The following is a 22,087-nucleotide window of genomic DNA, read 5'->3' as shown; positions in this document are numbered from 1 at the left end:
CTAGACCAGTGGTTCTCAACCAGGGCTATTCTGTTTTTCGAGAGACATTTAGCGAGGTCTGGAAACATTTTTGTCTGTCACAGTGCTGACATGAATAGGGGGAAATTACTGAAATCCTGTGGTAGAGAGAGACCAGGGCTGCTGCTGAGCGTCCTAGAGTGCATAGTATGGCCCCTTCAACAAGGAATTATCCAGCCCAAAGTGTCAGCAGTGAAGAGGCAGAGAAGCCCAGTCTAGATTAAAACTGCAATTCCCTGGTGGTCCAGTGGTTAGACTCCACATTTCCACCGCTGAGGGCTTGGGTTTGGTCCCTGGTTGGGGAACTAGGATCTCACAAGCCGAGTGGCACAGCCAAACTAAACAAAGAAAAAACCCCACGCACCCCATTTTCTGTGAAAGCCTCCCTGGCCTGCCCCCACAGTGAGTGCCAGACTTTGTTAGCAGGTCTTCCCAAACACCCCAAATACACCTCTATTCTAGCATTTACATCACTGTGTGTAAGTTCTGATTCACCTGCCTGCTCCATTATAGTTACTTCAAAAGCAAAGACCACCTTTTCCTCTGCAGATCTTCAGTGTATAACAAAAGGGCTCTTCACTGTTTTGTAATTAAACTTTAGATAACTTATATTTAACAATCAATGAATAAGAGAGACAAAAGATACAGAAGCACATATTCTCTTGGTTCTATCAACCACACAAATCCTTTAAAAATGACGTAAATAATACCAGCTTGCTGCGAAAACATTAGGGAATGCAGATAAGCAAGAAGAAAAGAAACAAACAGAAAAGCAGTTTTTTGAACAGACAGAGGCACTATCTAAAGACGGAAGAGGTAAACCCCACAAAGCAAATCCTCGAACTTGGAGATACAGTGCTAGGATTTTTACAGAACGAACCCCAGTATGTACTCCTACTTACTTGAGAACAGCAATCTCCTGAACGGTTATGGCTCTTTTATCTTTGGTTCCCATGTAGGAGAATATGTTTGGCTTGACTCTGATGAGGCAAAAACAAAACCACACGAAGTCACATACTGTTAGGAAATCACGCTTCTCATTATTTAAGATTTAAAATAAATATACTTAAAATAGTAACAGAGTAAAAGAAAAGGAGAAACTTTATTTAAAAATATATCCAGGAAAACATAAATTAGTATTTCTTAAAAGCTAAGAAACTAAATGATCCCTGGACAATTCCCTCCTTAGCTCTGTGTGACTTGGAATGTGTCAGAAAAGGAAATTTCTGACACATTAAACAAATTTCCTGTTGATTTCATGCAATTCATATAATTACATAACTGAAGGTAAAGAACTATCCATCCTAGATCTACCATGTATCACTTCAAAAATTTTGTATTTTCAATTTCCAAAAGTTAATATTATATGAATTTTCCACAAATACATGCTATTTCTTTGTATAAAGCCAAATGCTACAACAGGGAACAGAATAGTTTTAATATGAAGATACAAGTAAGCTAGATAACTAAGAAGAATTTAATAAAAACTGTTCCACATGAATAGGAGAGAAACAGGAAGGATTTTTGAACTCTGAGCAATCCAGATCTCAGAGGAACTCCCTTCCCAACCGTTTACTCTTTCATTGGAACTGTCTTCTTCCTGGGGTTCAGGGACAGACAAGATGAGAGAGAAAGCTAGCAGTAAATAAAATGCTGCTTTATTAGGTACCGTGTCCTATGGGATGAACTGCACTCCCCTAAAATTTCTGTATTGAGGCTGACTCCCAATAGCTCCTAACCCAACAGGATTTGGAGCCAGAGCCATAAAAGAGGTTATTAGTTAAAACGAGGCCCTCATTCGATTAGACTTGTGTCCTGGTATAAGAAGAGGAAACCTGGCCTCACAGAGGCCTCTGGGACACACACGCTCAGAGGCAAGACCATGGGCACAGAGGCAGCGGCCACCTGCAACAGGCAAAGGCCTCAGCCAACAACCGAATCTGCCAGCGCCCGCAGCTGGGGGCTTCCCGCCCCCACAACCAGGAAAACGAAGGGCTGTTACTGTAGCCACTCGCTTCACAGCATCTTGTTAAGGCTGTCAGAGCAAACTATCACAGTATGTACTATGTTTAAACCAGGTTAAACACATATCAGAAAGTACATTTCCACTGTGTACAGATTTGCTCTGGTACCTGAATCCATTTCTGAAAATAAAACAGCAACCTGGCCCATCCTTAGAGACCCAAATTCTATTACAATTGCATTCCTATGAGAAAATCTGACTGGTCTCAGGTTTCCAGTCCAGTTGATTTCTAGGAGTTCAGAACTCAGATTTAGCAGCAGACTTCTGCAACCACATCAAAGTATGAGTTTTCAGGGGAGACAGTTAATTTTTCTTTTTTTTTCCCCTAAATATTTGTTTTTGGCTGTGCTGAGTCTTCACTGCTGCAAGTGGGCTTTCTCTAGTTGCTGCGAGCAGGGGCTACTTTCTAGCTGTGGTGTGCAGGCTTCTGACTGGTGGCTTCTCTTACTGCAGAGCACGGGCTCTAGGGCATGTGGGCTTCCGCAGCTGCAGCACTCGGGCTCAGCAGTTGCAGGTCCTGAGCTCTAGAGCACAGGCTCAACAGTTGAGGTTGAGGTGCAGGGGCTTAGTTGCTCTGTGGTATGTGGGATCTTCCCGGACCAGGGATCAAACCTGTGACCCCTACACTGGCAGGCGGATTCTTAACCACTGGATCAGCAGGGAAGTCCGATTAATTTTTACTGTAGCTGGATGGACTAGTAACTCTCTACTATATGTAACCATTTAGTTAGAGAATTGTCATTTTTGAATCACTGACCATATGCAAGGAGGTTAAAAGAAATTAATTCAACTATTGTCTACAAAAACTAAAACTGGGAATTCCCTGGCAGTCCAGTGGTTAGGACTCAGGACTTTCACTGCTGTGTCCCAGTTTCAATCCCTGGTCGGGGAACTAGGATCCCACAAGCCACAAGGCACAGCCACAACAATAAAAAAGACTGTAACTGGGAGGTACGTTTGCTACCTGTGTGCCTATTTTCCCATTCCCTTTTCATCAGCATGGAAAGAAAAAGATGTTTCTGTGTTTTGATTTTGCATAGGCACAAGAACAAGATACTAACCTTAAATATTTGGACAACAGATTAATAGCATCCATGGTGTCTTTGTTTTCTTTGTACAGTACAAAGTGACAGTAACTTCCCCTAGATTTTGGCCAAGAATGTTTCCTTGGATCTTAAAAAAAAAAGTTAAATGTTATGTACACCATAATAAACGTTAGCTGAATTTTTCCTCATGAAACTCTACAAGATCATTTTTGCTAGAGAATCCTTGAGCGAGAAATCAGATCCAGACTGACAAGAAACACAGGTTAGATGGTTATAGCTGTGTGGACCACAGGCATTATTAAATTATCTGATTGCATACTTATCTGTCTCTATTTGAAATCAAAAGCGAGAAGTACAGGTCATATGACAAGTCATTAAACCTAATGAACAATCTTCACATACAGAAACACAGAGGAGTCCAACCATCCCCTGGTTTAGTTGATAAATAGGTATCTGAAAGGGGATCAACAGGCTCTCCAGAATGTAAGCAGGCCAGGGGGGCACCAGCAGTCATGGAGGAACCCACAAACCTTGCCTTGTCTCGCCAGTTAGGTGTTCCTGCAACAAGCTGGCTTGGTGACACGGTGAGACTTTCCAAAGGCCACTTCTGTCACAGAAGTTTAGGTAACACTAGGTCATTTACAAAGGTCTCCAGACAGAGAGAGAAGCTGGCATTCAATACCTAACTGTCAATCTTCGGGCAAGAGGAGACTTTAAAAATCTGAGCCATTGCTACTTCAACTGCTCAACTTTTTAGAAACTGACAAACATTTCAAGACTTTGGAGAATCTGACTTTACAGCTGTTCTTTTAAACATTTAAATTATACCACTAGAAACATCTATTCAAACAACATCAAGATTTAGACTTCATTGCTGAAAGGTGTTCTGAAAAATCAACACTTTGGGAAAAATGTGTAAGCCACAACTGCACTTCCCAGATGTTGTACAAGAATGTCCATGAGTCTCATGTGACACACAGATGCAGCTGCTATTGACAATGCATCTAACTCACTTCATTTCTCTAACTCGTTGAAAGAAACAGACTGTGAAAAAATATTTCACACAATCCCTAGAAAAGTCTTTGTCTTTTAGAAATGTTCCTTTTTCTTTGTGCCTAAAATAACCCTTTAGCATGAACTCATGAATTCTTCATCTTTAGAGACACAAGAAACTCCTGGTACTAAAGTTACTTATATACCTGCCTTTGCCAAGGCAAAAAGCATTGCTTGACAGGTTAGTTATATAAGCTACAATGTAAAGAACAACCTGACCACTTAAGCCATTTGGAAAACTGCCACAGCATGTATGCTTAAAGTATTACAGAAAAAGCACTGCAAGTATTACTTTGGTTCTTGGTGTGAATTCCTTACAGCTCATCCTCAGGAAATTGTGAACAGGGATACTATTTTTGGTTTTCCTTCCAGCTCCCTCCATTTAAGCAAAGTTGTCTATGCTTAGTACTTGTGACAAAATTCATTGGCGTTTCATTTTCCCTACATGAAACGCCAACCGCTCTTACCTGCTGCAGTTCTGACCTCTGTCCAAATGCACAGCATAAAGAGCACAAGAGAGCAGTATTTAATTTATAATAACATTAAAGTGCTTTAGAAGTGAACATGCAAATGATCACATGGGAAGTTGCTACCGAGGAACTCCTACAGCATCTGGTGGTTATGTGGTGGGTTGACAGCGATTTAGACATTAACAATGGAATGTCGCAGAGGCAAACAGTGAACAAGCAGAAAACTCACCGACAGGTTCAAGCCTCCCTGTCTATGCCCTCACAGTGGCCTGTTCATTGATCCTCAAAGCTGCACTGTCTGTGCCCACGAGACACAGCAAAAGGTGTGAGACTAGAGGCAAAATGCCTCCCCATCCAGAAATTTGTTTTCTTAAAAATGGGAGGACGTGTACCAGAACACTATTCGTAATTATCTTTTGGTTGTTGAGGCTGCACGTGATGACTGTTTTGTATTGTGCTTTTCTGTGTTCATGAATTTCCTGCACTGATTTTATTATTTAAAAAAAATACAAAAATTATGGAAAACCCTTTTCAAACCAATAGATAAAAAGAAGTTGAAGAGACATTCGTCGAATGCAATGTTCTGACCTTGTCTGTATCATGATTTAAACGAGTCCTCTGTATGCAAAAGGCATTTCTGAAACAATGAGGGGAAAACTGAACATGCACTGGGTATGAGATATTAAGAAATTATTATTGATTTTGTCAGGAGGTGATAATGGTTTAGGGCTTTAGTCCTTTTCTATCAGATATATGCTGAAGTAGTTACATGTGAAATGAAGTACTACATAGGATTTTCTTTAAAAACATCTCAAGAAGGGAAAAAAAGTGGGAGGAACAGATTCAACAACAAAATGTTAATAATACTGAAGATGGCTGATGGTACAGAGGTTCAATATACTAGTTCCTTTACTTGTCTGCATGTTTGAAAATGTCCATAATAAAAACTTTAAAAAAATTTTGTGATAAAAGCTGATGAAGTGTAAGCTCCATTTTCTTCTAACTACCTATTTGGTATATCTAGTGACAAGAAACAAATGAAACCACAAGACTAAAACACTAAGTGCTATTACACCTTACGAGAAACCATGACAACCGATATGAGTTTGGCTCACAAACATGCATCTTATTAGCAAATCCAAGCAGTGAGCATGCATTCAATTATCTCCTCGGTAAATAACATACAAGGATTCTTTTTCTAAGTGCACTCAGTACACAAACTGTTAATAAGCATATGTATTTATTAACTGGAAATGTTTTGAGTAATGGAAAATCAGTGAGTCTCAATTTCCTTTGGGCGATTTGTTTGACTTTATAAAACTCCAAATCCTTGGAATGCTAGGTAGCAATTTAAGTGAATTTAAAATAACTTTCACACATTTTTGAGACACGCTGACTTAAAATGCAAAAGCAACGAATTCTCAGGCTAGGAAGCAACCTTCTGATGGTCTGATACTGCAGCCCCAGGGAGAGGAGAAACAGAATCCAGATAAAAAAAGAAAACTACATTCAGGAAGATTCCTGTATTGAGCAGAGATCCACACGAATAAAGAAGGAAAAACGTTTGTAGCTCAAGAAAGACGACAGGATGGGTAGCATGCAGAACATTCTTTCCTTCTCATTCAAGACAATTTACCCTGCTGCACCCCTGCACACCCACCCTGCAGCTTCCTCTGGGGTCCTGCTCCAGCCACCATCACCCAGCTCCCTCTCCATCGGCTCTTCCCCTTCAATATATCAATATGCTCAGGGCTGGCTCTTGCATTTTAGTCAAACCTACGTCTCCCTCTCCTTAAGCATGTTCCTTTTCTTTGTCCTTATCTTTATGGCGGATTTATTATCTTCCATCCTAACCTACTGTGTGAACTGGTGTCCAATAAAACTGCTCTGGCAAAGATGCCAATGATCCCCAAGATCCTAAAAATCGGTGGATGTGTTTCAGAGTTCTTATCTTGCTGGACTTGTCTGTAATCTTTTCCATGGCTAATCACTCCATCACTGAAATCCCCCCTTCCTATGGATTCCGTAACAGCAATCTCTCCCAGGAAACAAACTTTTTATCTGTCTGGCTCTTCCTCCTTAGTCTCTGCAGACTCCTAGATACAGGTATGCCCCTGCTGCTGCTGCTGCTGCTGCTAAGTCGCTTCAGTCGTGTCCGACTCTGTGCGACCCCATAGACGGCGGCCCACCAGGCTCCCCTGTCCCTGGGATTCTCCAGGCAAGAACACTGGAGTGGGTTGCCATTTCCTTCTCCAATGCATGAAAGGGAAAAGTGAAAGTGAAGTCGGTCAGTCATGTCCGACTCTTCACGACCCCATGGTCTGCAGCCTACCAGGCTCCTCCATCCATGGGATTTTCCAGGCAAGAGTACTGGAGTGGGGTGCCATTGCCTTCTCCAAGGTATGCCCCTGGAAACCATTAATTTCACATAGAATGGATTATCTCTAGATAGTACATGGCGAAAAAAAAATTTTTTTTAAACTTGAGTCTTTAAAAAGTTTTTTGGAGATGTACACTATTTATTTCAAAATATAAGTTAATTTACCTGAGTACATAGTGTATGATAATTATACAGTATTTTCAGAAAAATACCATAAGTACACTTTGGTAGATAAATCGATGTGCCCTATCAGATTGGATTAACACACCAAATAACATTAGGGTTAAAAGACCTGGTATCAATAATTTGTGTTTGGCCACCATGATTTAGAATCTATCACGCCTGTATTTTAGGCTGTGTGGCTTATCTGAGGTTAAGAATGTTGCAAACCTGCTACATGGTGCATGACCCACCAATAACAACTTACGTCAGGGTTTGGTAGTAAGGGAGCTCAAAACATTCCAACTTAGCTTTGCAATGAGGCTTTAAAAGCTAATCTGTTCAAATGCCAGGCGAGGTGCCCTAGGAGGACGAGCTGTCACTGTTTCTGGGTTCTGTCTGTACAGGCAAGAACTGCCGTCTCCAGACACCAGCTCTCCCTATGTTCCCAGCGTTGCCTACTTGAAGTGGCCCCCAGCTCGCAGGTGCGGGCCAGACCTGGAGATGCTCACGGGCTCTCCAGTGCCAGTCGGGCCTCTGAGGAGGTGGTAGAGAACATGCAGAGAGCAGGCCTCTAGTCCATCTCTGAATAAATGCCACAGCCCCTCAAGCCCAAAAGGGCCCAATTTTCGTCCACACACTGATTCAACTGGACCTGCTTCATGCTTCTTTTTCATAGTGAGAAATTAATATTTTATTGAAGATGTGAGATGGGAAAGGGGTGGTTCATGTCACACAGCTCAGTACCTCACTTGGTAAACCTTAAGGAAATTTTTTATTTGAGGGGGAAAAAAAGGAAGGCGTGGTGTGGCCTAAGCACAGAAAAGGTGGATAAACACAGAACACCAGGGATCCGGCACCACTCACTTGAGGGGCAAACTGCTGGCCTCAAGTGTGGCCTGCAAATACCAAGATCACAAAACTTGGCTGCCTCCAAGGAGGAGCAACCATTTCCAAGAAGCAACCAGTCTGAGAAACACAGGCTTCGCCTTTTCCAATCTGCTTCCTCAGGACCACAGTTGTCAGAACAAGACCCTGCCTCTTCCTCCTGCCTTTGCAAAAAGGTGGCTGACCGATGAGGACTGCCTCTTCTCTCCAAGGAACTTCTCCACAGCAGCCCTTCTCAACCCGGGTTCCTGAGAGAATTAAAAGTGAATGCAGCAAATCATCTATGCAGGAATTCACCTCTCCTCCACTGCTAGATAAGTGGGAGAATGGAAAAAACAGTCACTCACGTCGCTCCTCACTGGGCTTAATCCTCCTAGACAACCCTGGCTGCAGAACAGCTTTCAAGGTGATATGCTATACTGTCACTCAGACATCAAAGAAACATAGAGCACTCAAGCCATGAGCCTCTGAACTGAGAAGTGATTAACAACTCATGCCCTCAAGCAGTCCCAGAACACATCCTCTCCCTGCCCTTTCTGGTTATCTGCTGTGAAGCGACCTCCAACCTCCACTTTCTCCTCCCCACTGCTCAAGGATTCTCACTTCTATATCACTATCCAGATCTACTGACTTGATGACATGGTTTTCTCAGGCACAGCTAAATCTTATTTCTGCTCCCATTTTTCTCACATCCTCTCCTTTCACTAGAACCACAGTTATAGACAATTAAGGCTTCATCCACTCACAGGGCTATCCCAAGAGAATACTGACAAAGCACTGATGGTTTGGACAATCTTCTGTTATATAACAATTGTGGAGTTTTACTCCAACAAATATACCTAGAAGTAACTCTTCACTAACAGGCGTCATCAACGGTCGCGGAGGAGGTGAGGAATTTTCCCTTTTGTAATTTTCATAAAAATTTTATCTACTGATCTGACAGATAAAAGAAGAAAAATTATCATCCAATATTTCTTAAGGTTATACGCAAATAGTTATTTTCGTGGCTGTAGAACATAGAACATAAATAAACAGGGTTCACTGACAACACACCCACTTCAAATAAATGCTACTCAGTGAAATATGGGCTTGGGTGAAGGGGTGGTTTTCTATATATTCCATTTTTTTTTTTAATATATTCCATGTTTTTTATGTGTAGTCAACAAGGTACTCACAATTGGAAAGCAGCGGCACTGTCAATATAGGGACTTTGCAGAATATGCCACTGGGAGAGGTGACAAGCAGTTTCTGTTCACCTGAAAGCTTTCTTACCTCCATTAAGAGGACAGAATGAGCGATATTCTTCTGTCTTCTTCTTGGCTTACAGCTCGGCCTGCTCTGCTCTTTAGGGAACGTATTAAATTATGTAAGACTCTCTCTGGCACCACTGTCATTACTGCAAATCCGTACTCACATGTAAGACCTACTGCCCCGTTTACCAGACACGTGACTGTGTAACCGTGATTTCAGATGCAGGACTGTTTTAGCATCTGAAAGACTGTTCACCTTCTTTGAAGGAATGATACGGTCAATATCCATCTCGGAACAACTGCAAAACGACCCTTGAGTGTGAACAGGCAGGGAGAATGAGGAGGCAGAAGAAACGCCAGGTCACAAGCCCACTTACTTGCCAGAGCCTTTTTTCCAGCTGCATGATAGGCTACTATATATTTCTTCCCTTCTCTGTCTTCTGTTTTTGTCTCTAATCCTGGAAACAGAGATTTAATTGCCTGATGGATGATGGTTCTTTTCTCTTTGGTGTCCTCAATGACCTATTAAAAACACAGATAATGATACTAATTTAACAAACATTAAATAAAGGAAATAATACTAAAGAATTAGTAAAAACACTACTTATCTTAATAATGATATAAAGTAACCAAAGTAGAAGGGTACAATTTCAGAACTTTTTTTTCTTTAATTATTTTTTTATTGAAGTATAGTTGATTTACAATGTTTCAGGTGTAGAGGAAAGTGATTCAACTATACATACATAATTACAAGATATTAAATATAGATAGCTCCCGTGGTATATGGTAGGTCCTTACTGTTTACTATACACATACTAGTTTGTATCAGTTAATCCCAAATTCCTAATTTATTAGTCCCTCACCCCTTTCTCCTTTGGTAACCTTAAATTTGTTCTATCTGTGAGTCTGTTTCTGTTTCACAAATAGTTCACTTGTATCATATTTTAGACTCTACATATAAGTGGTATCACATAGTATTTATCTTTCTCTGTCTTACTCCCCTTAGTAGTTCCCTCCATGTTGCATATTATTTCATTCTTTTTTATGGCTAAGTAGGATCCCAGCATATATATGTACCACATCTTAGTTACCCATTCATCTGTTGAAGGATATTTAGGTGCCTTTCATATCAGAAATCTTTTAGACCTTTACAAATTGCAAATCATAAGAACCCATTTACTGAGTTTGTCCAGCTGCCAGGTACTATTACCAATCATTTTACAATCACTGTCTTATTCAATCCCCATCAGTTAGTCCCCTATCAAGCCACCAGCACATTTATTTAGAGACGAGGAAAGTGAGGCTGAGAGAAGTTAAGATTATATATTTGGAGGGGAGCAGAGCCAGATGTGAATTCCAGGCCATCCAATTCCATAGCCACCCATCACAGATGCTCCCTTTCAGGGACTCAGCTAAACAAAGAACACCTCAGGGCTCACAGATGGAAAAGCAGGTGAGCTGTGTGTTTGGGGATATCAGAAACTCGATTCCCTGAATAATGCAATCTAATATACTCCTGCGTTTAATGAACCCTGCCCTATACTGAGAAACTTTATAATGACAGTCCAGTATATTTGTTACTAAAAGAGAAAAATCTACATCAAGAAAATGTAAACTAACTAGTTATACAACTGTTTTTCAATTTCTGAATGTATCTTACACTGAGAAATACATTTCATACCTGGATTCAGTATCCAGCAATATATATTAATATGTGATGGGTTAGTTGCTAAGTCGTGTCTAACTCTTGCGACCCCATGGACTGTAGCCTGCTAGGCTCCTCTGTCCATGGGATTCTCCAGGCAAGAATACTGGAGTGTGTTGCCATTTCCTTCTCCAATATATTAATATGCATATGCACCTTATTAAAAATCTTTTAAAAATGTACAGAACAGTACTTAACCCTTATAATGTGCAATGCACTGTTATTTCCTATTTCATTTCATTATGTTAGAAAAATGTTGGTTAGCAAGAGCAGTTTCTTTGAAGAGGTAAACAAAAATCGACAAATCTCTGGCCAGGCATTCCAAATAAACAAAGAAAGAAATGAAAGAGGAGAAATAACAGCCAATAACACAGAAATACAGAAAACCATAAGAGAATACTGTGAACAACTACACACCAATAAAGTTTCTTCGCCAATCTAGAAGAAATGGACGAGTTTCAAGAACATACAGCCCACCAAAACTGAATCAGGAAGAAACATAATTTGAACAGATGGAGCACTAGAAATGAAACAGAATCTGTAATAAAAAATACTCCCTGCAAACAAAGGTCCAAGACCAGATGGTTTCACTGGGGAATTCCATCAAGCATACAAAGAGAAACTTATACTGATCCTTCTCAAACTCTTAAGAGGAGGGAACAGTCCCAAAGTCATTTTAAGAAGCCATCATCCCATACCAAAACCAGACAAAGACACTCACTATAAAGAAAAATATTATCTTTGATGTAAAAAAATTTAACAAAATATTAGCAAACCGAATCTAACAACACATAAAAAAGATTATACACTATAATCCAGTTGGATTCACCCCAGGGTCACAAGGATGGCTCAACACATGCAAATCAATCAATGTGAGGGACTTTCCCTGGCAGTCCAGTGGTTAAAACTCTGTGCTTCCACTGCAGGGGGCACAGGTTTGATCTCTTGTAGGGAAACTAAGATCCCACATGCCAAAAAAAAAAAAAAAAAATTAATGTGACACATCACATCAACAAAAGACAAAACCATATGATCATCTCAGTAGATGCATAAGAAGTATTTGATAAAATTTAACATCCATTCATGATACAAACTCTTACCAAAGTGGGTACAGAATACAAACAAAAGCAAAACTAAACAAACGGAACCTAATCAAACTTACAAGCTTTTGAACAGCAAAGAAAACCATAGACAAAAATGACAATCTACCAACTGGCAGAAAACATTTGCAAATGATGTGACTGACAACAGATTCACTTCCAAAATAGAAACAGCTCATATAGCTCAATATAAAAACAAACAAAAAACCCAATCAAAAATTGGGCAGAAGATCCAAATGGCTATTTCTCCAAAGAAGATAATATAGGTGGCCAACAGACATGTGAAAAGATGCTCAACACTGCTAATTATTAGAGAAATGCAAATCAAAACTACAATGAGGTACCACCTCACACCAATCGGAACAGTCATCATTAAAAAGTATACAAATAAATGCTGCAAAGGGGATGGAGAAAAGGAAACACTTTTAAACGGTTGGTGGGAATGTAAATGGTGCAGGCACTATGGAAAATAATCTGAAGGTTCCTCTAGAAACTAAAAATAGAATTACCATATGAACCAGCCATCCCACTCCTGGACATATATTTGGACAAAAGTATAATTTGAAAAGATACATGTTCATGGCAGCACTATTTATAACAGCCAAGACATGAAAACAATCTAAGTATCTATTGACAGATGAATGGATGAAGATGAGGTATTTATACAATGGAACACTACTCAGCCATAAACAATGAAATAACGCCATCTGCAGCAACATGGATGGACCTAGAGATACGTACACTAAACGAAGTCAGTCAGAAAGAGAAAGACAAATAAAATATGATATACCTTATATGTGGAGTCTAAAATATGATACAAATGAACTTACTTACAAAACAGAAACATACTGACAGAGAACAAACCAAAGGTAACCAAAGGAGAAAGAGGGTGGGAGAGGAGTTTGAAACTACTATATACAAAAACAGAAAAAACAAGGTCCTACTGTGTAGTACAGGGAACTAACATATTCAGTATCTCATAATAAACCCTAATGGAGGGAATTTCCTGGCACCCAGTGCTGAGGACTCCGTGCTCCCACTGCAGTAGGCATGGGTTCAATCCCTGGATGGGGAAACTAAGATCCCACAGGCCACAGTGAGGCTAAACACACACAGAAACAAACAAACATAATGAAAAAAGAAAAAAAAAAAAATATATATATATAAACTGAATCACTTTGCTGTACACCAGAAAATAATACAACACTGCAATTAAAAAAAAATAATGTTGGTTAAGATACAGTACACTAATTTCATGACCCACTGATGGACTGTAACTTGCAAGCTAATAAGATGTAATATAACTACTACTAGCTAAACCTAAGAATATTCTAGCAAAATAAAAAATATAAATGAATATGTATGTAAAAGAAAAATACATTATAATATAGATAAGACATTTTTCATTTTGAAAAGTGAGTCTAGGGGAAATCCCTGGTGCTCCAGTGGTTAGGACTCTGTAGGTTCGGTGCCTAATGGGGGAACTAAGATCTTGCAAGTTGAGTGGTACAGCCAAAAAAAACCTGAGTCTAGACCTAGAATTCACTGAAAGCAATGAGACAGAACCATAGTTTGTATGTATAAGTGAATACATATTCAGACCTCAAAAATTCAGAAAGTTTATCCTTCTATTTTATAGATGAGGACACCTACCCAAGGTTCATGCTCTTTAAGGTAAAATCTTTCAGTAGATGGCATAACTATAATTTTTAACGTGATAGTAAATCTTGCCATCTCTGTAGGAAAAAGCATATTATAGAGATAATATATCACTGCATTGCCTGGACTATCCTCCTAGAGTGCTCTCAAAACCAATTCTTGGGAATTTTCTTCTTGGCATTGTTGACTATTTTGTCTATGAGTAAATTCAGTCATTAAGGGCTATGGTTTTTCCAGTAGTCATGTACGGATGTGAGACTTGGACTGTGAGGAAAGCTGAGCGCCGAAGAATTGATACTTTTGAACTGTGGTGTTGGAGAAGACTCTTGAGAGTCCCTTGGACTGCAGGGAGATCCAACCAGTCCATTCTAAAGGAGATCAGCCCTGGGTGTTCTTTGGAAGGAATGATACTAAAGCTGAAACTCCAGTACTTTGGCCACCTCATGCGAAGAGTTGACTCATTGGAAAAGACCCTGATGCTGGGAGGGATTGGGGGCAGGAGGAAAAGGGGCCGACAGGGGATGAGATGGCTGGATGGCATCACCGACTCGATGGACGTGAGTCTGAGTGAACTCCGGGAGATGGTGATGGACAGGGAGGCCTGGCGTGCTGCAGTTCATGGGGTCACAAAGAGTCGGACGCAACTGAGCGACTGAACTGAACTGAACTGAAAATTTTAATAGTACATACTTCTGAGAAATTTTGGTGGGGAGAAGAGGGTTGGAGGCAAATAATAAATTCTGAAAGTGCAAAAAGCAAAAGTGACATCGCTCAGTCGTGTCCAACTCTCTGCGAGACTATGGACTTTGCCTGCCAGGCTCCTCCGTTCATGGGATTTTCCAGGCAAGGATACTGGAGTGGGTTGCCATTTTCTTCTCCAGGGATTTTCCCAACCCAGGGATCAAACTCAAGTCTTCCACATTGCAGGCAGACTCTTTACTGTCCGAGCCATGAGGGAATCCCCCAAAATTCTGAGAAGTTACAGTAAACTCTTTCTACCTGGGAGCAATGGAAGTGGCAATTTCTGACAACCCGAAATCCAGCAAGTCATCAAAATATAGTGCAAGATGAATTTAACACAAACTTACAACTCTAAAAGTCTTGTGCTACAAGATTCTTAGAATCTTGTAAAGTATTTTCTTTGCTACAGAGATCACCTAGAGCTGCTGTGTCCCTCATGGTAACCACTAGCCATACAAGGCAACTGTGCACTTGAAACATGGCAAGTCTGAAATGAGATGTGCTACTGGTATAAAGTAACACAGGATTCTGAAGACTTGGTAGGAAAAAAAGAAAATAAAACATGTCATTAGTAATTTTGAAAATACTGATTATATACTGAAATATTTTGAAAATAGGGCAAATAAAATATACTGCCAAAATTATTTGCCTGTTTGTTTTACATTTTTTGAAGATTTGAAATTAAAAACATGTCTCGCATCACAATTTCACTGGAGAGGATCATGGAGGTGGTAGTTTAGTTGTTAAGTAATGTCCAACCCTTGTGAGCTTGTGCACTGTAGCCCACCAGGCTCCTCTGTCCATGGAATTCTCCAGGCAAAAATACTGGAGTGGTTACCATTTCCATTTCCTTCTTCAGGGGATCTTCCCAAGCCAAGGACTGAACCCACATCTCCTGCATTGGAAGCAGATTCTTTACCACTGAGCCACCAGTGACAGCACTAACTGAGAAGAGGAAAACTTCCGTAACAAACAACTGTATAAAAGGCATTTACTGTTCTATTTAGTAGCCGAGCTCTTTTTGTTATGAACAGTAATTTCAAGATAAGCAAAGCAACACTCCCTTACCTCCTTCCCCCAATTCCCTTCCCTTCCAGTGCCTCATTTGAGACCAGGAGGCCTTTGGAGCTGGGCCATGGCCTCCCTGTCAGGACCACACTCTGTCAGGCTGTGATAGTCCTTTGCAGCAGACACTATGTGATACAATGGTCACTCTACAATTCCAAACAGCAGATTTTTTTTTTTGTCGATTTGTGGTCATGTAAAAAAAATATTTTAAGCAAAAACATAACTTTTTTTTTTCTTTTGGCCATAGTTTATCTGAATACTTGTTACCTGCCACTGATAAAAAACATTTTTTAACACAATGCTCTTTTAGATCAAATAGGGCAAGTCCATCCTTTTGTTAATTACTGTAATTCTTCCAGAAGACACTTATTAAACATCCACCCAAAAAGACGCAATGAAAACCTTAAAAAAAACTTTTCACGTGTTTTTGCACTACTTACCTCAATGGCAACACTGGTTTCCTTATTTTTAAAAAGCTGGAGCTCTTCTAAACGCTGCTTTTCTTCAGCTGTTAAAACTGTAAATACATCTTCTGAAGGATCCTTTAAAATAACCACGAGAACTCTCAGTGAGTCACACACAGAATTTGAGGCTGTATTTCTGTGATCTCCAGGAAGTATTATTTTTATACAGAAGGTGACTTTTGCTAGAGAGCTGTTCCTACCTCTTCATCTACTGGGACAGACAAGTCACTCAAATGGCTGATTCGTCCATCTCTTCCTATTTCATGAACGACAAAGTCAGAGTATCTGAGGAAAAGAAAATCAGAGCATTATTATTTTGCTGCCTATTAATTTTAGGAGAAAGTTTGTCAACAGTAAGCCTTATTATTGTGCAAACAGGTATTAAAAATAAAAACTCTCAGTGCAAAGTCATGTAGTTATTTTTTCTGGTTTCGTGATGAAGTCTAATCCACACCTTGGCCTGGTACCAGGTACAGAAAAGACCTTCTGAGCTTCTAGAATACTCTTCCAGAAAAATGCCTAGGTCAAAGCTTATTAATGTTGCCCTATGATTACATAGTTCATTCTAAAGTGAATCATGAAACACAGCAAATTTAACTAAATTGGAAGCTAGTGTATCTACCTTGAGCCACCCTGAAGCTTACCTTTATGCTAAATACTTTACATACATTATTTAAAGTCCTATTAACTATTCCCAGGTAGCATTATGACCCATTTTTCGGACAAGGATTCTGAGGCTCAAAGAAGTTAAGTAACTATGAAGTGGCTGAACTACATTCACACCCAGATCCACCTGGCTACAAAGACTACCTTCTCTCTCCTGTTGATGTGGCCCATTCAGGTAAAAGAGTTTAAGATTTTAAGACCAATTCAAGGGAAAACTCGAAACCATTTAATTACCATTGAAAGTAATATATTTTAAGGAAATACCCATTCACATACTAACAAAGCAGGCCACAGGGAAATTGCTATTTTTTACTCATTTTATATTCAAATGGTTTCATTTACTTATTTGGGCAGCTTTCCTATTCCTGACCGACCACTGGTGTGAAAAATCCTTGGGGACAGAACACTAAAAATGGAAAAATAGACTGATTTCTTTTTAAAGAAAAGAATTAATAAAACAAAAATAACTTGATACAAAAACAAAACGAACCTTTCTTTTAAGATTCCTGAGAATCCCTGGTGAGAACTTACGAACTTGGTGATGCCCACATCCAGCTCTGTGAGCCCATGCTTCATCATGTCTGCAAAGCTCTCCGCTTCCTCCTCCTCCTCATCCTCCTCTGAGAGGCCATCTTCCTCCTCCTCTTCCTCTGAGGGAACCTCAGAGTTCTTTTCACCCTGTTCAGCAGTTTCGGGAGGCCCAGGCACCTTTTCGCTGCTAGGTAGAGAGCTGTTCTCTAGCCCATCTTGACCTGTGGTTGGACAGCATCCTGAGACCTTCTGTCTCTTGGCCTCCTCAGCTGGGGCCACACTGTCATTATCTTCGATGGCAACGGACCCCCGTTTCAATGACACACTAGTCATTTCTGTCATCTCCATTTTCAAGTATCCAAGAAAACATGTAAGAGAACCTTTTAGAAGGAAGAGAGTAGGTGGTAAAAATCACTTCTATACAGAACTGGGTTTCAGCAAACAGAGGCACAGTTAACTTTGTTCCTAAGGTCCTAAGTATCAATTATTAAAATAATTCTTCCAAATATGCTTTTAGTGGCATAGAAAAAATGGTACAGCACTTCTGCAGGGAATTTGATATCAAAAGCCTTTAAAATATGTATGCCTTTTGACCCAGAAATACTTCTTTAAGGGATTATCCTAAGAAATTAATTAAAGTGTTTCAAGTTTTAGCTGTAAGGATGCTCATCTCAGTGCTTTTACATTAAAAAAAAAAAATAAATAAGAACAATGACATTAGGGTACATAAGCTGAACAATATGTAAAACCAATGTTCAAAGAAACTGGAAAAGGCAGTTACTTCTAGGAGAGGGTGTGTGTATAGGTGACTGGGGACGGCAGGAAGACTTGTTTTCACTGAATACCACAGTTGTATCATCTAACTTTTGCTTCATGGATCTTGCTATCTTTTCGAAAAACTGATTAAGATAAAAGTGTATGCATATATTTACTGACATGAACACATACTCATTTTTTTTTTCTTCTTGAAGCAAGGAGAATGAGATTTTCCTACTGGTCCGGAGCCTTCCAATGCAGAGGATGTGGGTCCGATCACTGGTCAGGAACTAAATCCCACATGTCTCAGGACAACTAAGCCTGAGCCTCAACTACTGAGCCCGAGCACTTTAGAGCCTGGGTACACAACTAGAGAAGCCCACACGACACAGTGAAGACTCAGCACAGCCAAAAAGTAAAAAATGGACTTAAAAAAAAAAAGCAAAGAGAACAAAAAGTTGTTTAAGTACAGAGTTTCAGTTTTGCAAGATAAAAAAGCTCTACATATTGGCTACACAATGTGTATGAACTTAACACTACTGAACTATATACTTAAAAATGGTCAGAATGATGTTGTGTGTATTTTGCCACAATTAAAAAAATACAGATCATTTAAAGCTAGTACACAAATTACTGAGCAAAAGTCTAGGAAGCCATATATATTTTGCAGTTCAGAGCACACATTTATTAATATCTAAGACTGCAAGTGCCTGTCTAATTTGATTTTATTTGATGCTCTAGGTGAAACAGGGATAAGGCTTTTTCTTATTTTAATTATATTGTTATTTAGTCGCTAAGTCATGTCTGACTCTTTTGTGACCCCAAAGACTGTGGCCCGCCAAGCTCCTCTGTCCATGGGATTTCCCAGGTAAGAATACTGAGTGGCTTGCCATTTGCTTCTCCAGGGGACCTTTCCAACTCTGGGATCAAACCCATGTCTCCCGCATTGCAGGGTGGATCCTTTACCACTGAGCCACCTGGGAAGCCCTATATTAATTATTTAGGGAGATGCTTTAAGTAACATACAAACTCAGTAAACATAAAGAATATAAATGAGCAGAACATCCTAGTTCTCTTGATTAGCCAGAATCCCATCTATACAAGCATCTACAGCAGAGCAATAATGATGAACTAAATTTTAAGAATCCAAGTTTGATCTTGCTTCATTGTCAAAAATCAAGAATGGAAAGAAAAGGAAAAGGAAAAAAGGATCATGACGGGGAAGGTAGAGAAAAATGTCAATAAAAATAATTTTGTTTGAAAGACAAAAAAAAAAGAAAACGGAAGAAACCAAGACACAGGAATAGAAGTGGACTGCAACTAGTTGTACAATTTATAAAAATTATCTCTTAATTCAAGTAAGAAAGCATTTATTTTTTATGTGTTCTAAGCAAGGTATAGCAAAAGAGAACACTGACTTATGTGATGTGGTGCTATTTCATTCTCATTTTATTTCACCAAAACTGCCCTCAGAGCTTGTACACCGGTGAGGGAGGCAGACTGGGCCCGGGGCTTAGTTGGAGACATGGCCACACAGAGAAGACCATGGGGCCACTGGTGGTGAGGGTGTCCTAGAAGACCCCTTCCTAATGAAAGACCAGAAGTGAACACCTGAGCTAAGCTTTGGGGACTAAGTAAGAGAGAGGCTGTGGAAAAGCGGGGAGGAAGGTGGTGCAGCATGCACAGAGGCTCGGAGAGCTAGAGGAAGCCCACCAAGCTGGCCCCGCATCACAAAGAGTAAAACATACAAGGAGAGAGCCTGGAGTTAAAGCTGGGAGCTGGTTGAAGCCACACCAGGCTGAATGCAGGGAATTACAGCTGAAAAACCAAACTGCCGTCTGATTCATGAGTCAGAGATATTTCATGGCATCTTTTCAAAGAGAAAGATGGGGTTAGGCTGGGAGATTAGGTAAGACAACAACTGAGGAAAGAAATCAGCTTGATCTAAGGCTGAGGCAAGGGTAACAGAAGGTGGAGGTGGGTTCAGGAACATTTAGGAGGTGGTGCGGACAGGACTGGGTGGAGGAAAAAGGAAATACTATAGGATGACTCAGGTTTTCCGTCCTGGGAACTTGAGAGGGTAGGGGAACTCTTCCTGACATGGGGACCCCGGAAAGAGTCACGGGGGCATGGGGATGGGGAGGAGACCAGCACATGTACAGTCCAGCCATGTTGCTGGCACCTGGCAGACATCCCTGAGTCACTTATTACACTGTGTCATACACAGTCTTCCCCCCAAACCCACAACAGCTCCCCAGGGGCGGTGTGGACCTCGACCAGGGTCTGAGCACGTCCTGTGAGCTGCTGATCTGGAACCGTGGCCTCCAGAGCGAGCAGCATGGCTGCAGAAGCGCCTGCAGGAAGCCAAGAAGGAGGCGCCGCCCACCAAGAAGCCCCCGGTGTGAAGACACGCTTGCACGATGCAATCATCCTGCCTGAGGTGGTGGGCTGCACGGTGGGCATCTACAATGGCAAGACCTCCAACCAAGTGGAAATTAAGCTTGAGATGACCACATAGGCTAGGCGAGTTCTCAATCGCCTACAACCCAGTGACATCAGGGCCACCCATTTGTCCCAATTCACTCCCCTCAAGTAGCCTGCTAGCCAAAAGAGACACAGACATCTCTAGAAGAAACAACCCCTTCCCCACCCCAAGTTCCCAGCTGGCATGACAGGATCTACCAGGAGGTCCTGATACCCTTCCAAGTCCTGAACTCTGCTCTCTTCAGGGAGGGCTGGAAATGGCAACCCACTCCAGTGTTCTTGCCTGGAGAATCCCAGGGACGGGGGAGCCTAGTGGGCTGCCGTCTGTGGGGTCACACAGAGTCGGACACGACTGAAGCGACTTAGCAGCAGCAGCAGCACATCTACCTCCTACCCAGAATGCAGAGAACTCATCAGGCTCTTTCTCAACAACCTGAGGGCCAAGAGCCTCGACAGAAACACCAGTTACTTCCTCTTCCCCATTCTGCTTCGGCACCGTCCATCATCCAGCACTGTGTTGATTTCCAATCCTCCACACACGCCTCTAACTCAGGCCCAGCCCCCACAGGTCTCAATCCCAGCCTGACTGCTCACAGAACTCTCTCCAGTGGGAGGTCCTCCATATCTGTATTCTCAGATTAACCTAGTCTCACCTGATTCGATGGACATGAAACTGAACCAACTCCAAGAGACAGTGAAGGATGGGAGAGCCTGGTGTGCTGCAATCCGTGGCACTGCAAAGAGTCCAACATGACTGAGTACCACCACCACCACCTGTCCTTTAAGACTCACCTGAAGACCTTGAGGCCCAAATCCCATGCCCTCCTCTCTATTAAGTCCACGTCTTCCCATTTTACCTCCCTTCATGTGCACTACCCATTAGGCACCCAAACACCAGGCTTTCCTGCCCCACTTTCCAGCTGTTTAACTGGTCAGAGTCAATAACCTCTCCTAGCCCCTGTTCTTCAGCTGAAAAACATGAATAATATGTGCTTCCCAGGACTGTTGTGAAAATGAAATGAGATAACAAACAGAGTGGCTAGCCACAGTAGGAACTAAATAAATGCTAGTCTCTTGTCCTCCTTCAAGAGGTGTGCAGACTCTCTGAGGATATTAACTCTCTAATACCTGCCAGAGAATCCAGAGAAGTATATTAAGCATCAGCAGATATTTTTGAGAAGTCCTGAAACAGGTGCTGAAACTCTTCCCCATCTACAGAGATCAAAGACACACTAAGTAGCAATTCCCTAATGAAATACTAGCCCTGGGCAATGACATCAATGGCCACTAACATCACAAAAAAAGAGACAACCCAGATGCTGCAGGCCCCTGAAAGGACATGCTGTTGTCTATGAAGTTCTTACTGACTGAAACTATGTCTACTAGTTTAGATGGCATAAAGAGACAGAAGATGTTACGTTCACCACCAGCACAGGGAAGCAATCAGCAGAAGTCTGAATGTGGAAAACCCAACAAGGATCAAGACAGTCCCTCAACTAATGAATAGCAACAGGAAAAGGAGGAATAAACCTGGATCCTTCTTTGAATCCAGGTTTAACAAGCCAACTGTTAAAAATGTATTTATGAGACAATCAGGGATATTGAAACAGTGGGGACAGTTGATGA

At 41.0% G+C, this 22,087-nt stretch overlaps 1 protein-coding gene across 4 annotated transcripts in view; it reads right to left on the bottom strand.

The window, feature by feature from the left end:
* The window catches only part of PUS7 (pseudouridine synthase 7), a 53,677-nt gene that overhangs the window by 26,479 nt on the left and 5,111 nt on the right, over positions 1-22,087 (bottom strand). For 3 of the 4 annotated variants that reach the window (XM_027539700.1, XM_027539702.1, XM_027539703.1), the window contains exons 2-8: positions 17,181-17,601; positions 16,225-16,309; positions 16,001-16,102; positions 9,665-9,809; positions 4,608-4,625; positions 3,103-3,214; positions 921-998 (exon numbers count right to left, since the gene is read on the bottom strand). In XM_027539700.1, the coding sequence (XP_027395501.1) occupies positions 921-998; positions 3,103-3,214; positions 4,608-4,625; positions 9,665-9,809; positions 16,001-16,102; positions 16,225-16,309; positions 17,181-17,601 (961 nt within the window). The remainder of the gene's footprint in view (positions 1-920; positions 999-3,102; positions 3,215-4,607; positions 4,626-9,664; positions 9,810-16,000; positions 16,103-16,224; positions 16,310-17,180; positions 17,602-22,087) is intronic. The other variant, XM_027539701.1, reaches the window with a different exon arrangement.

This window comes from Bos indicus x Bos taurus, chromosome 4 (assembly GCF_003369695.1).
Source record: "Bos indicus x Bos taurus breed Angus x Brahman F1 hybrid chromosome 4, Bos_hybrid_MaternalHap_v2.0, whole genome shotgun sequence".
Lineage (NCBI taxonomy): Eukaryota > Metazoa > Chordata > Mammalia > Artiodactyla > Bovidae > Bos > Bos indicus x Bos taurus.
Note: the sequence above shows the minus strand (reverse complement) of the source record. Positions and strands in the feature narration are given on the sequence as shown.